Genomic DNA, 14,448 nt, shown 5'->3' on the forward strand with positions numbered 1-14,448 from the left:
TTTTCCATGCCTCTTGTGGCGTGACCTAACCACGAGACAAAAAATCTCAATGTCCCTCTTTGTCCTACTTCCCGGTTTGCCTGAACTCAACATAAAAGCTCTGACAAAATCAAACTGCGTTATGACACCGTGAAGTGAAGATGAGTAAGTATGTAATCAGCGATGCTTCCTCTTCCTCGTCCTCATCCTCCTCGGTTTGCTGTCACTGACCGTAAATAGAACAGTTCTCCGAGACCTCTATCTGTTCATCTCCTTTATCTTTCGCTGTTTAATCTGTGCTAATGGACTTACTGAAGGGAGCTAAAGTTCACACGCTGAAACACGGGAGGCGTCGTTTACACTAGTGCTGACAGGCAGGGTGAGGACGAGGGCAACAATGACATCATTGTCTATAAAAAAAAAAAAGAAATGCGCAAGGAGGTAGATTCCTCTATTGTATCACACCACGTAGGAGATGAGACAAACACTTTACATGACATTTTCACCTTTTACATTAGTACCTGACAGTACACGGTGTATAAATATACAGGAGTTTGGTAAATACTATATTTACACCACAGTGCTGTTAAATTCTGGACTCTGATTGGTTGGAAGATGTTGATTAATTTTCTATAAATGCAGCTCTGACAGTAGTGCAACTGCAAATCACAGGTTCATATTAATGCACTAGTTATTGTTTCTATAGTAACGCCTCATTCACAATTAACTATACAGTAGACGCTCCACAAGGGGTCTCCAGTCTCAGCGCTTAAGTTTTCTGACATCTTCGGGACCAAGGAGTTTACGCTCTGTGGTTTCTCAGTAACATCTCGTAACATTTGTCTTATTAACTTCAAGAGAGAGGAAAAAAAGAGATGCTGGTGAGGAAAAGACTGTTTATAGCTGCTGTAACGTAAGTGAGAACAGGAACTAACTTGTTTTACAGACGTGCCACAACATTAAATGTAACTATAAACAGATAAAATTATGATGTTTCACTGTTTAATAAATAAAAATTTACGCTGTGGTATAAGAGGAATAAAACACTTCGGGATGTATTAGAGAACTCCACTTCATCATTCCATCCCGTCGTTATTTGTTTTGTGATAACAGCACGATATTTTACACCCATCCTGCCATTTCGAGTGTCCCTGTTTTGTTTAAAGGTATCAGCTTCCTGCTTTCACCGACTGCTTAAATGCAAATAACATCTCCGATGTCCACTCTGGAACCGGAGACGGTGGCCAACGTGGCACCTTCACACTCCCGCTCTTCGCTGGTCTTCTGTGAATCGTGCCGCTTGAAACAATGCAGGTCATGGTCGAGGCGTATCAATCAGAGGAGTTTGAGAGAGATGAAGGTGATGTAACAGCTATATTTAAATGGAGGTTCTGGTGTACGTGTTGTCTCTCTGTCTCTCAAGGCAGACAGACAGCTCATCCATCTGAGGCTAAATATACAGTCTCCTTCTCTGGGCTTGGCTATTTTTGCCCTGTTTACTTCATTTGACTCAAACACAGATGACCTGGGAGGTGTTTAGTGGCTGTAAGTAATAACCAGTTAATCCAAACTGAACAAAATGGTGGATCTGTATTTAAAAAAACAATAATGTTAATGGACTTTCTAGCTTCGTGTCTCATTACACCGATTGACCCCACTGTCACCAGTTCTTGAGCTCTTTAACCTCCAGATTCCTATGAAGACATCTGATGTCTGCCCTTCCTCTCCTTTTCCTCCTCTTCCTCTTTCTCAACTTAGGATTAATCTACTGTCTGACCAAAGCTACATCATTACCTCCTAGTCTATATGAGGCTAATTTTCACTTCAGTTATTGGGTTCCTACATTACCCACAATGCCAATGGTACAGTGAGATTTAGTCCTTACTTCGTCTCTAACTAAAGAGAGCGATGCACCTCCACACAGATCAGCTCCAGCTCTCTCACCTCCACACAGATCAGCTTCCAAAGTGTCAACTTTCATGCTAATATCATGCTTGTTATCTCACTAACTAGCCGAGCCGAGTCTCAACTGCATGGTAGGCAGCAATGCATTCTGGGACTACAGCATTTGTACCATCTACTTCTACGTTGACTTTCTGATTAATATGATGTTTAACAGAACAGAGAACAGAGCGAACAGAGAAACTTGATCATTATGGCTTAAATATATTGCGACGTCGGGGCAGAACAGAACCTCTAACTTCTCACAGGAATAACGAAAATACAGCACCAACCAACAAATTAGCACCAGAATCACTAAGCACATCATAAATATTTCAACATGAACACATCTAATATGTTTTTTCCATTAATCAGCTTATAAAGACTGGTGCAAATAATAAAGAGGGCCGCTTTATTTGACATTTAAAATAAATAAATTAATATAACTGTGATGATTATTTCAGCCTCCATCCCAGTATTAGGTGAGGGACATGCCAGGTGGCAGACGTGCGCCGTGTATTATTCAGTGTTACACTGATGACAGACTTCTGTTTGTATATAACACACCGGAGGCTGCGATCGTGGGTGTGTGTTAAAGCAGCACATGGCAACGGTGCTCATCTGTTACTCATCATGTTTACCTGAAGATCCGGTTCGTGCAGGAACGCCGGCTGATAACACACAGCATCGTTACTCAACTGGCATCCTCTAAAATCTGTCAATCATTCACCTAATCAGTCCCATGTGTCCTTTAACCCACCTGATCAATACTAATCACACACCTACACACACACACACACACACACCTACACACACACAGAGTAAAGCCTGGGGGAATAACTCTTAAAGAAATTCTCCCCGAGGCTCTGTTGAATAAAGACTCAACTGTTTTTTCATCTTTCCACTAACGAATAAATGACAATAATCTGTATTGTCATGTTGTCATGTGGAAACTGTCCCAGTGAAATGAAACTTTTTAGCTAGAACTGAAATTTAGTACAAACAAGCAAACAGGGCCACCACTGCAAGAATCATTGTAAACAATTTTGCTTCATATTTATTTAACTTGAAAATTGACCTCAACTATTGCAATCGAGGTAGTAAAGAACGCTAATGAGGCACTGCGAGAAAGCAGCAGCATGCTGGGTTTCCTTCCTGCAGCTGAGCTGAATGCACCAGGGTTCGATTCATAACCCTACATTCAAGTGACAAAGCAAGAGACAACTGTTCATTTCCTGTGTACGTGTGACACAGAGCAGCGATTTCAGCGGCAGCATGACAAGCCGCACATGAATCAAGACTTCCTCAAGCTGTAATGCAACAATCCAAACGGCTCGAATGATTCCTCGGACCGGTCCTATGACGTGCTGTGGTCAGACGTTTCTTCAGTTCCCCACTCTTTATTTCCTACCTGCAGTTACTACTCTATAAACTCTTATCCTGTCTTTAAATGTATATAAAGACAAAATAAAAAGAAAACTGGAGCAAATTAATAGGAGGAATTAAAAAAGTTTGGAAAGAAATATCAGAGATCATTGGCCCGAGTGGTGAGTGTATGTGGATATTACACAGACTCACAGAAACTTCCACAGAAACAAAATGGAGGCCTTGCTAAATGATAAAACAGTTCCACTCTGGACTTCTGCCTTGCTGGTTTCTTACTATTGCTTGCTGTACAACTGGAGAAAAGAGCTGTCTCATCCACTACGCTACGATTTTTGTGGTAAAATTCAGTTTTTTTTTTTTAAATCTCTGCTGCCTGCTACCTTTGTAAATAGCCTAACAAAGTAAACTTTTTTCCCCCTAATACCACCAGGTTCTTCTTAATGAGCCGATTTTTAAAGAGCAGTGGACACAGATTACTGGCTCAGAAAGTGTGCTACACAGTAACATGCATATGAACCCTACAACTACGCTTATGAAGGCAGTAGCGTGGGAAATACTTTTATTATACTTAGCATGAAGCGTCTTGCCAAGCGATATATACTCTCAGGGTCTGTGTGGTAAAATTCTCTGTTTATTCTCTCCGCCTGCTTTCATTTTCTTGTTAGCGATGTTGACACTTCTGTGCTCTCCAGGTGGGAAAAGAACACAAGCGAGGACACGGCCGCGGTTACACTGATGACAGACTCCTGTTTTAGTATAAAACGCAGGAGGCTGCGATCGTGGGTGCGGATTACAGCGGCATGGAGCGCATTCTTACTTTTGTTATTCTATAGAAAGACTAATAATCATCAGTAAACATCAGCAACTCATTTGGAATTCAGCTTCATCATTTTATCATTAGTACCGTATTCACACACCAAAAAAGAAAAAAAAAAATCTTCACAGTTAAACAGACTTCACTAGGATGATGATCTGATGTGTGCATGATGATGTCATCCCGTCATGAATATTGTGATTTGGAGTTTAACAACTAAATTTCTAAAACGGGAAACTGAATCTCAAGTCCCTGCCTCTGCATGGAACACTACCTCGAGTACATGTGCTCGCTTGTGTGTTTTAAAAGTCGCATTCTTTTAAGAGTCGGCGCCCGTCGTACTCCTACTCACCCGCTTCACACACGGCTAACTTTTAATTAACCCTGCTCCCACAGCTGCTTTTATGTTTAGCTGCCAATCACAGCCTGATTATACAAACACACACACACACACACACACACACACACACGGCCAGGCGATTTGGATGTTCTCACTGCATATAACCATAGATTTATTTACTACATAAGCTTACAACTGTTTAGGATGGGTGATTCCACGATTGGGGTGCCATTTATTCCTTAGACCTCTTAAACAATAATGTTTGCAGCTTAATTTTGATAATTTTTCAACACTGAATCAAAGAAAACCTGCATTCAAAAAACGTGTTCAGCCATCTTGTTTTTCCTTGGCTGCATTTTGCTCTTAAATGAGTAACAGAGTTGAGTTTTTTTATTTTTAAATTTTTCTTTTTTAAATTAGATAACACAGAATTAGCAAACACACACAATGCTGTGCTAATGGCGTGAGGACATTAAAGACGTTCTAATTATTTACTTAACGTTATTTTTTTATAAACTTATAATGTACTTTCAATGTATAATTTGTGTAACAGCGTTGTATGTTCAAACTAACCTGGTCAGTCAATATCACAGATATCAAGAAAATTATGAAATAAATGAAGAAATGAAAAAAAAAACAGAAAATACTTTTCTTCTTCACGTGATCTTCATTAAATTTGGATGACGCGACTTGTGTTGACGATGCGATTTGTGTGGAATATTCCAAATATTTCACGGGGGGAATGTGTGAATGAACTAAAATGTACATTTTTCATAACCTGTATGGTCGACTCGTGGAAAATGATGTTTTAAGCACGAGATATTAAATGCATTCACACATTAATGCAAAAATAAGATTTTTCAGGCGTTGTGATTATTATATTTTAGGATAAAGCGTCAGGGCTGGGACAGGCAAAAATGCACTTCACTCATGTTAAAAATTTTTTTCACATATATATATATGTATACACCGATTTGCAAATGCAGTATCAGCGGGATAAAAATGGCAGCCCAATCACGGATCAGAATTTTTTTTTAGCGCATGAAGTCCGTTAGAGGTGACAGTGGAAGCGTGTCTGTGCCCGCCCGGAGGCTCCTCTTACCTCTGTGAGGGCATGGAGCTGACCTTCCTGCACACAAACACCCATGAACCTGCAAAAAACAAAAAACAAAAAAGATTACTGTGCGTCTACACTTCATCCCAATTCAGCAATGTTCACTTTCCATCTCGAAAAAGCAGGACATCCTGTTCCTGTTAACCATCACTGTGTATCATTTACTTTATCACAGCAAGCTAAAGAGTGAAAGCTAAAGCATCTCCAGCTTTTAATTGATGTTCTTTCAACAGCTTAGGAATGATCTGCTCCAGATGGAGTACATCCTGTAATTTGTCACTGAGGATTAATGCTCGGCAGCGGAGATAAGTGAGCCGCTTTGGGAAACGAACCTGGCGTTTTCAGCATAGCGGAATGCTAGAGCAGACCCCGAGGGGAAATAATGCGTAGTGCGTAGGGGGTTAAAAAGGCTTTGCATTTTCAAAAATAGTGCTTTCACAAGTTATATGTCTAAATTAAAAACCGTAATGTGCGCATATACAGGGTTTTACGGTAACCACAAGGTGTTTGGGGGAAAATAAAGCTGCCACTTGTATGTTTTTCTGAACATGTAGACACTAGAAATGTTTTCAATAATCTTTTTTCGGTCAAAATTTTTTTAGCCCTTTTTTCTTTTTTGAATATTCAGTGCCATCCCTTAATGGTAACTATATACTTATTTAATGTTAGCTAAGTCAAACATACAGTCATTAACATTTTAGATTTATTTCACACTAATGAACTCAAAACATTTTCGATTTATTGTGACACAAAAAACAGGCCACGTATTTCAAGTGAGAAAACTGAATGAAGACAAGAGCACTGTCCAAAAGATGACTAATGTGTGATTGGGGAAAAGGAGGCGGGGCTTCCAGGGTGTCCATTAATATCGGAGAGGTTAAAACAACAGCGCAACTGATGAATCACCAGAGACAGTAAGTTTTCTGACCCAACTTACAGAGCTGCAGTTTCTTGGTAACATAAACAAGCAGGGTTTTTCTTCTTCTTCGAGAAAAAAAAGACAGGTTGGTGAAAGAATGAACGTTCCACTACATTAAATTATATTAAGTTACTATAAATGGATAAAAAGTATAACATGTCATTCTTTAATAAATAAAAAATTCGAATGCCAAACTGCTGTAGTATAAACAATGCTTCAGGACGTGCTGTAATAGGAAAATAATCAACATCGGGATGTTAACAGCAACTTTGTTTCCTCACACCACTCCATCGTTGGTTATTTTCCAATTACAACACGACACTGAGTAGCTTCTTTTGTTATTTGTGCGAATAGTTGTATAGCTATTTAGGTTTACGTAACGTAATACAACGACAGCTAGATTTAGCTAGTCGTAGTAAAAATAAACGATTAAAAATATTTTGTAATATATTTAAATCCAATATAAGCAAATATGTATGACGAAAGTGTGATACCACGTGACCTTTGCGTTAGCATCGTAGTTAGCTACGTAGGTGATGAGAAAACTTATTTTCTGGAGAATATTCAGGGTTTCTACTGCAAATGAGGAGTGGAAAAAATGAGTGTGTGCAAGAGAGTGAACACGGTGTCTGCTGTCCCTAAGTGAGACGTCTAGACGAACGCCGACAGACAGCAAGGACACACGGGACTGATGGATAACACTTACACCCTGCTAACACATCACTAACACATCCCTCTTCTTCCACCTCCATTCTCACGTCGTCTTACATGTTGCATGGCAGCTGGAAGACACAATTTATGAGTTGCTCCGTCTGAGACGGGTTTATTGTGCTGTGCGTTAGCGTGGCCTCTTAACTCCCACATGATCTCAGAGTCACGTTCCAGCTGTACGGACGTACGGGAGTGTGTGAATGTTGCCAGCGCTCGTCAGGGGAAAGTAGCTAATGCATACTCAAGAATTCGCTAGAAATCGCCAGAAGACTTCATAATCAAATTTTTTTCTGAAGAGAAAATTGTCATCATGGCATCATCTAGTAACTATTTCATTCTTTAAAAAAAAAAAAAAATCATTTCTATAAACACAGACAAAATGAAACAGTAGTAATGAGAAGTCTTGAAATAAACACAAAGGAAAATGCTTATGGATGGAATAACTCGCTTTTATTACCTTAAATATCACCAAGAATACGGTTTAAAATGAAGCACAACACGAACACTAGTGATCAGTGACTGCAGTGATCGGTTGTAGGGTCTTTTTAAAATAAATTCACTAAAGAACTCTAAGAAGTTGCTAAATCTAGTGACAAACACACAGAGTTGGCAGCACTGAGTGTGTGTATGTGTGTATCCATCAGAGCCTCCTACCCCTTGTGTACCCCCCCACCCCACCCGGGGCAGTTCCACACCACACCGATTTAGGAGTGACTCCGGGGAGTTATGGCGTAATAAACTTCAGGTCTGACATTTATTGCTGCTGCTCGTAGGGTCTTTTTCCAAATAACAAAGACCCCCTTAGTCAGCGCTCGGGGCCTTCCGCCCCCATTCAGCAGGACACAACAATGACGTGATTGTGAAAAACACACACAGGCCTCCCCTCTCTCTCTCTCGGTCTCGGTCTCTCCCTCTCTCCCCTCCCTCCCTCTCTCTAGCTCTCTCTCGGCCTCTCTCGGCCTGTAGCTCGAGCACACATTCTGCTGTACAAACAGCGAGCACGGAAATAGAGCGAGCCCGTCTGAACTGCAGTTCCATTTATAGACAAATGTGCACATGGAGCTTTTTATGAGACTGTAGTTTTCCACAGCCGGCCACTCAGACACTGAAACACAGACACTACAAAATCAAGTTAACAGTCGAGGAATGAGAATTGCAGCTTTACGCTACATCTCTTCCCTGAAGCTTCGTCACGTCCAATAATCACTGACTGCCAACTTCCAGCCTTCAGATATGTTCTGTCAGTTAAACAGCTCGAGTGCTGAAGAATCGAGCTGATGAATCATCTGTACTAATGTCTCATCGCTAGTACGAACACTAACCAGCCACGCTGTTACTGACTGATATCGATTTCACTAGTAGTCATATTTTTAGTGGCTTATATTCACGTTTATTTAACGCTATACAATGTTACCGTAACAACCATGACTGCCTTGACTGTGGTGAACTCTATCACTGGCTCAGTTAGCTAGGTAGCTAGCTAAGCATGTAGGTTCGGTGGGTTGAAAGTTATGAGGTACCACATCATCCTCTAGTAATTTGGTGATTTGCATATCGGATGTGATTGGTTGAAAGCTGTGGGGCCTATTCTGTGACATCACAAACTTTATCTATATTACATATTAGTTTGGCAATTTCACTTACATTTTTTTTTTTTTTTTTTTTTTTTTTTTTTACTTAGATCCTTTTTTACTCGGATCCTAATTCTTGTGACTAACCATGAATAAGATTTATTAGGACCAGAAGGAAAGATAATTAACGACTGTTAAGATATAAAAGTAGTCTGGGGATGGAGTTAGGTATGAGGATGAGGAAGGATGAGGAAGTTACTTGAGGATGACGTGGTACTTGGTAACTTTTTCACCACAGCACCTGCATGCTGATCAACCTAGCTAGCAAACTAAGCAAATGTTAGAAATGAACACAATCCTGTTGGTTACATTGGTAACGTTGCTGTTAAGTGAATCACCCTGAGAACACCATCATAACAGTGAAGTATGGTGGTGGTAGCATCATGTTAAGCATTATCCCTGGCCTCTTGGTTGCTTCGCCGACTAATCCCCTCTTTACTCAGGTAATGAACTTTGGTGGACGGCCTCCTCTAAGCAGAGTCGCAGTTGTGCCACGTTCTTTTATAATAACGAGTTTAAGTTTGCATTAATCTCTCCTGAGAGTTTTATAAGATTCATCCAGGAGGTTTTATGATCACTTGTTGTCATGAAGAGAATAAAAGCTACATTAACTGTCTCTTTAATTTAGTGTGTTAATGGAAAACCCCGTAATGCCGAGAAGAGAAACGTCCCCGAAAGACTAATGCAGATATTTAAATTTCCATCACGCACCATCGATGAGCAGAACAAACAACGAGCCACGGCTTCCATTAGCGTTGTGTGTGTGCGTGTGTGTGCATGTGCATGTGAGAGAGAGAGAGAGAGAGAGAGAGAGAGAGAGAGAAAATGCTGCTTTTTTAATAGAACCCATACATGATGCTTTTTTAATAGAACCCATACATGATGCCTTTCTGTGTGTGTGTGTGTGTGTGTGTGTGTGTGTGTGTCTGACCTGAGGATGTTGGGATGCGAGAGTCTGTTCATAAGTTGCACTTCTCGCAGCATGTTGGCTCGGTTACTGCTCAGCTTATTCATCTTCAGAGCCATCACCTGGTCTGAAGCTCTGTGACGCACCTACACACACACACACACACACACACACACACACACACGATTACATATATATATATATTCAACAGAGCATTTAATTGGATGAATGCAACACTAGTACAGGATGAGTCATCAAAAAATTTTTCCTGGAAGTGACAAATTCTAAAATTAAAATGAGAATCTCTCTAGAACTATTTTGCATTTTTTTCTACATGTACTATGCTAATGGCGTCCATAACACCAAACGAACTTGAAATGAAATGGGATAAGCTTAGATCCTTCTTCAGCGTTTTTAAATATCTCTCGGATCATCAGATAATCTGCTCTCTCGACAGCAGACCCGTTTCTTCGCTTCCTCTCCACATCGGTGTTTCTCTGATGGACTAAAATATGTTGAGAGTGATAAACCACAGGAAGCTTCGGTGACAAACGTGTGAAAAAAAAAAAAACTGACTTCAGTGTTGGCCAGAGCTAACTTCCTAAAGCTGAACTGAGCTAAACCATGTGAAGCAGAAGGCAAAAACGCATAAAGAATAAAGTGTGTGGCGTGTTACAGCAGACACTAATGCAATAAGCTGATTAATGTAATGCAATGCTGTTTCACCAGTGCTACTTTAGAGAAGGCAAAGTGCAGTTTCACAAAGCGCACAAGCATTGGTGGGTGCTGGATTGCATGCATTTCATTTAAATATTGGACCACTGCTACCACAGCCTGAGAGGAACCTGAAGCAGGAGTTCCACCAACACACTGCACACAACCACCATCATTGTATTAGCTATTAAAAAAAATGAGTTTATTAGACTATGTTAGCGTTCCCCCTCACTTAGCATTGTTGGAAGAAAAATTATTGGACAAAGTATTTTTTTTTTGATCACAACATTTCATAGCAACTAAATATTGGAAATAACAAATGTTAGGACGCTATAAACACACAGGTCATGCCTCCTAACATCGGTGGCATTTGAGTCTTTCAGGTTCACCTGAAACTTGTCGCACATTATTTCTCTGGATCATACCACATCGCTGTTGAATTCTCGAATCTGATTGGTCAGTAGGTGCTGATTAATTTGTTGTTGCAGAAGCAATCGTCTAATATGCCAGTGTTTCTATAGTAACAATTCAGTCACAGGGACTTGTATGAAGGACGTGCCACATAAACAGATTAAATAAAAATCTTTTGTCTAACATAGTTTTCTGCAAGGACATTTTTATTTGACATTCATGAAAGGAGTCTCCAGTGCAAATGCTTTATAACAAGCAGAGGTGTAGCTTTAAGAAAGTCTTCAGGACAGAGAAGTTTTGCAGGTTATAGCTGTTAACTTGTTTGTAAATATAAAATGGATAAAAAAAGTACAACATAAACCTTGTGATCAATGTATTCTTAATTTGCTGTAGTGTAAGAGAAATAAAACACGTTGGGAGGTGATGTTGTAGGAAAATAAGCAACTTCTTGGTGGTAACAGTAACTCTGATTCATCCCACCACCCTGCTGACTGTTTCCAAGTCTCTTATATTCAATTTTTGCTTGCTGAACCCCAGACATATATCCAGTGCAGGTTTGGAAAATCCAGCAACCTCAGAATTTGGCAAGCGGTAATGAAAATGTCTGGATCTGATGCTGGTTCTGAGGAGAGGACATGAGGAGTCAGATGGCCATGTATAATCTCCTCACGCTGATCTACAGCCCACCTACAGAGCGAGCAGTCTGGTTGAAACACAAGCCCAGACAATCCCTCTACTGTACACACCGGGCTAGACAACCTGCTACACAACCATTCTACCGTGGAGAATGGCTATCCATTTGCATACACTAGAAAAACAATTCATTATATATATATATATATATATATATATATATATATATATATATATATATATATATATATATATATATATACACGTTTAAAGCACAAGTCATGCCGGATTGTCACCTTGGGAATTCCTTTGCTGGGGTCAAGACATGTTTCTGAAGACAGTTTTTGGTTCTGAGTGATGAGACTCATTGTGTTGACTGAAAAGCAAAAAAAAATAAAAAAAACTTTTTTCTGTAGCTAATCAGTAATAATAAGCAATTCCTGCATGTTGTGTCTTCTAGGAAGATGTGACCCTTGCCCCGCCCACCCCTTCAAGATTGCCTGATTTGCAAGTGCGAATTTAACAGCTACAGGTTTGGCCTTCTGCGTCCTCTTCGCTTTTCACAGAGGGACTTTATTTGGTGTGACCTGCAACAAATCTATTCTACCGTGGGTATCTATGAAACCTTGTTTTTTTTTTTGTTTTTTTTTTTTACTGCACATTATTGGAAATGTATTCTCTTTCATCTATCCTGCAAGCTTCATATCGCCCAATCCTGCACCATTTTGGTCCCAATGTATACCTCTATGGTTAGTGCTGCACTCTGCATTAAAATACCACCAGATGTGGGTTTTTTCCCCAAAATCTTTCACTCTGACTTCATTTCAAGAAAAAGACCAATAATGAGTTCAGTTTTCTAATACTGGTTCCTCAAACAGCTAAGAAACCTTTCTACCATGGGGATTTTCAAATGTTTTTACCATGGATATCCGTTTAAAACCTGTCTACAGTGACCATCTGTTTAAATCTCCTGTGAAAACTTTCTTCTTGCCTTTCCTTGGAAACCTTTCAACCATGGATATCCATTCAAATGTGTACTGAAGCCGTTCGACTATGGGTATTGGTTTCATATCTTATATGAAAAATCCTGCTATCTGTTGGGATCTGTAATGAAACCGTTTCACCGTGGTTATCTGTCCGGATCTACTAAGAAACCATTCTATCATAGCCACAAGATCAAATTTCAAGCTTTGCACCATATAACAAGAAAGAATGCATTCTATGTCCCATTGATTTCTGTTTGTTTTAAAGGTTAAGCTGCTTGTTTCTAGGAGGTTACTCACTCATAAACAGTGTACCAGAAGGCCACCTGGTCAACAATGGGAAATCATGAGGTGAATATATGCCATTGTTATGGATGCAGATAAGTATGGTTGAAGTTATCTGGTTTCAGACTGGGGAATTTAACAACGCTAGCCATGGGTCAGTATGAAAACAAAACAGCTCTTCACATGCAATGGAGATGCATGGGGCTGGCTGTGTCTCTGCAACATATGACACATTGGAGAACCCAGCTCTGTCGTAAGTTCTGATTGTGTTAAATGGTCTTCAACTCTAATACACCACGCTGTCACTCCTACATCATCCCTCGCCCACTGAAGCATAAACAGTAGCGTCTACTTCCAAGAAACACCACCATCCCAACAGTCCCTGGTTCATTTGCAGTGACAGAGGGATTGATCTCTATAGTGGGCTTGGTGTGAGCAGACGAGCAGCTCTGCGTGCCCAGAACTCATCTTCCAAACTAAACAGGATGTTTTCAGGGCACTGCATCAGAGCAATTCGTGTAAACTATCAAAAGGCAGATTGATATCAAGAGTAAATATTTCTGATAATATAAAAAAGAAAATGATCATGTAGATCAAGGGTTCTTAACTCCCATCCTCAGGACCACCTGCCCAGCACAGTTTGAAGCTCTCCCTACCTTCAACATACCTTTTTTTTTTTTTTTTTTTTTTAACCTAAGACAAGGCATGCTGTTATAAGAGATCAATCACGTATACCAAAGTTGATTATTTTCCTATAACAATACGTCCTGAAGTGTCCTATTTCTCTTACATCACAGCCGTTTGCCAACGACTACAATGTTTTATTTATTATAAAAATGACACATCTTAATTAAATGTAAGATTAGGAAACATTCACAAAACAAATTTCCTCATTTCCTTATTTCTTCACCAGGCTCTCTTTCTTGCCTCTTGAAGTTGATTAGACGGAAAAAACTGAGAAAGCGTAAAGCATAAACATCTCTCTTGAAGATGTCAGAAAAAGTTACAGCTTTACCTCTGACTGTTTCAAAGCGTAGACGCTGGACAATCTGTCCATAAATGTTAAATAAACGTCTCCTTACAGACAGCTTCACCATATCAAAGATTACACACATATTTTAATCCAGTTATATGGAGATTCGCCTGTACAAGTCCCTGTGCAAGTTGTTAGTATGGAAATGATAACGTATTGATACCTGCAAGTTGCCTTGCAGCCAGAACTACTGTCTGATCTGCTGTCATAGAAAATCAATCAACACATTCTGACCAATCAGAAGCGAGAATTCGACAGCGCTGTGGTATAAATATGTATACAGTACATAGTTAGCTCAACTTGCCTAGTAGCATAAATAAAACAAACTTGTTACCTTATAGACCTCTGAGAAGAAGCCGGAGCCTATCCGTTCGCATATGAAGTCATCAAGGCGCGTCAGGCAGGAGAAGGCACTGATGAGGGCACGGTAGGAAGAAGGACATACCCTGTCCTGTTGGGCGGGGCCTGTCTCTGCCTCGAACACTCCTCCGTCCAGGTCCTCCAGCCGATCAGGCCGCCTGGGGAACCCAGCAATGGAGTTGCGCTTGCTCCTCTCCATTGCTATTGCTGCACGAGTAATGTGGTGGATGACTCTTTAATCAGGCTTTCACATTTTCTAGGGTGTGACTGTCCTCCGCAGACCTTTT

General features: G+C 40.2%; 1 protein-coding gene across 2 annotated transcripts in view; it reads right to left on the reverse strand.

Annotated features, from left to right (window-relative positions):
- tesk2 (testis associated actin remodelling kinase 2) overlaps positions 1-14,448 on the reverse strand; it is a 28,250-nt gene that overhangs the window by 7,476 nt on the left and 6,326 nt on the right. For both annotated transcript variants that reach the window (XM_026941099.3, XM_053227667.1), the window contains exons 2-4: positions 14,136-14,443; positions 9,767-9,888; positions 5,563-5,611 (exon numbers count right to left, since the gene is read on the reverse strand). In XM_026941099.3, the coding sequence (XP_026796900.1) occupies positions 5,563-5,611; positions 9,767-9,888; positions 14,136-14,360 (396 nt within the window). In that variant the 5' untranslated portion in view covers positions 14,361-14,443. The remainder of the gene's footprint in view (positions 1-5,562; positions 5,612-9,766; positions 9,889-14,135; positions 14,444-14,448) is intronic.

The sequence above is a fragment of the Pangasianodon hypophthalmus genome, chromosome 21 (assembly GCF_027358585.1).
Source record: "Pangasianodon hypophthalmus isolate fPanHyp1 chromosome 21, fPanHyp1.pri, whole genome shotgun sequence".
Lineage (NCBI taxonomy): Eukaryota > Metazoa > Chordata > Actinopteri > Siluriformes > Pangasiidae > Pangasianodon > Pangasianodon hypophthalmus.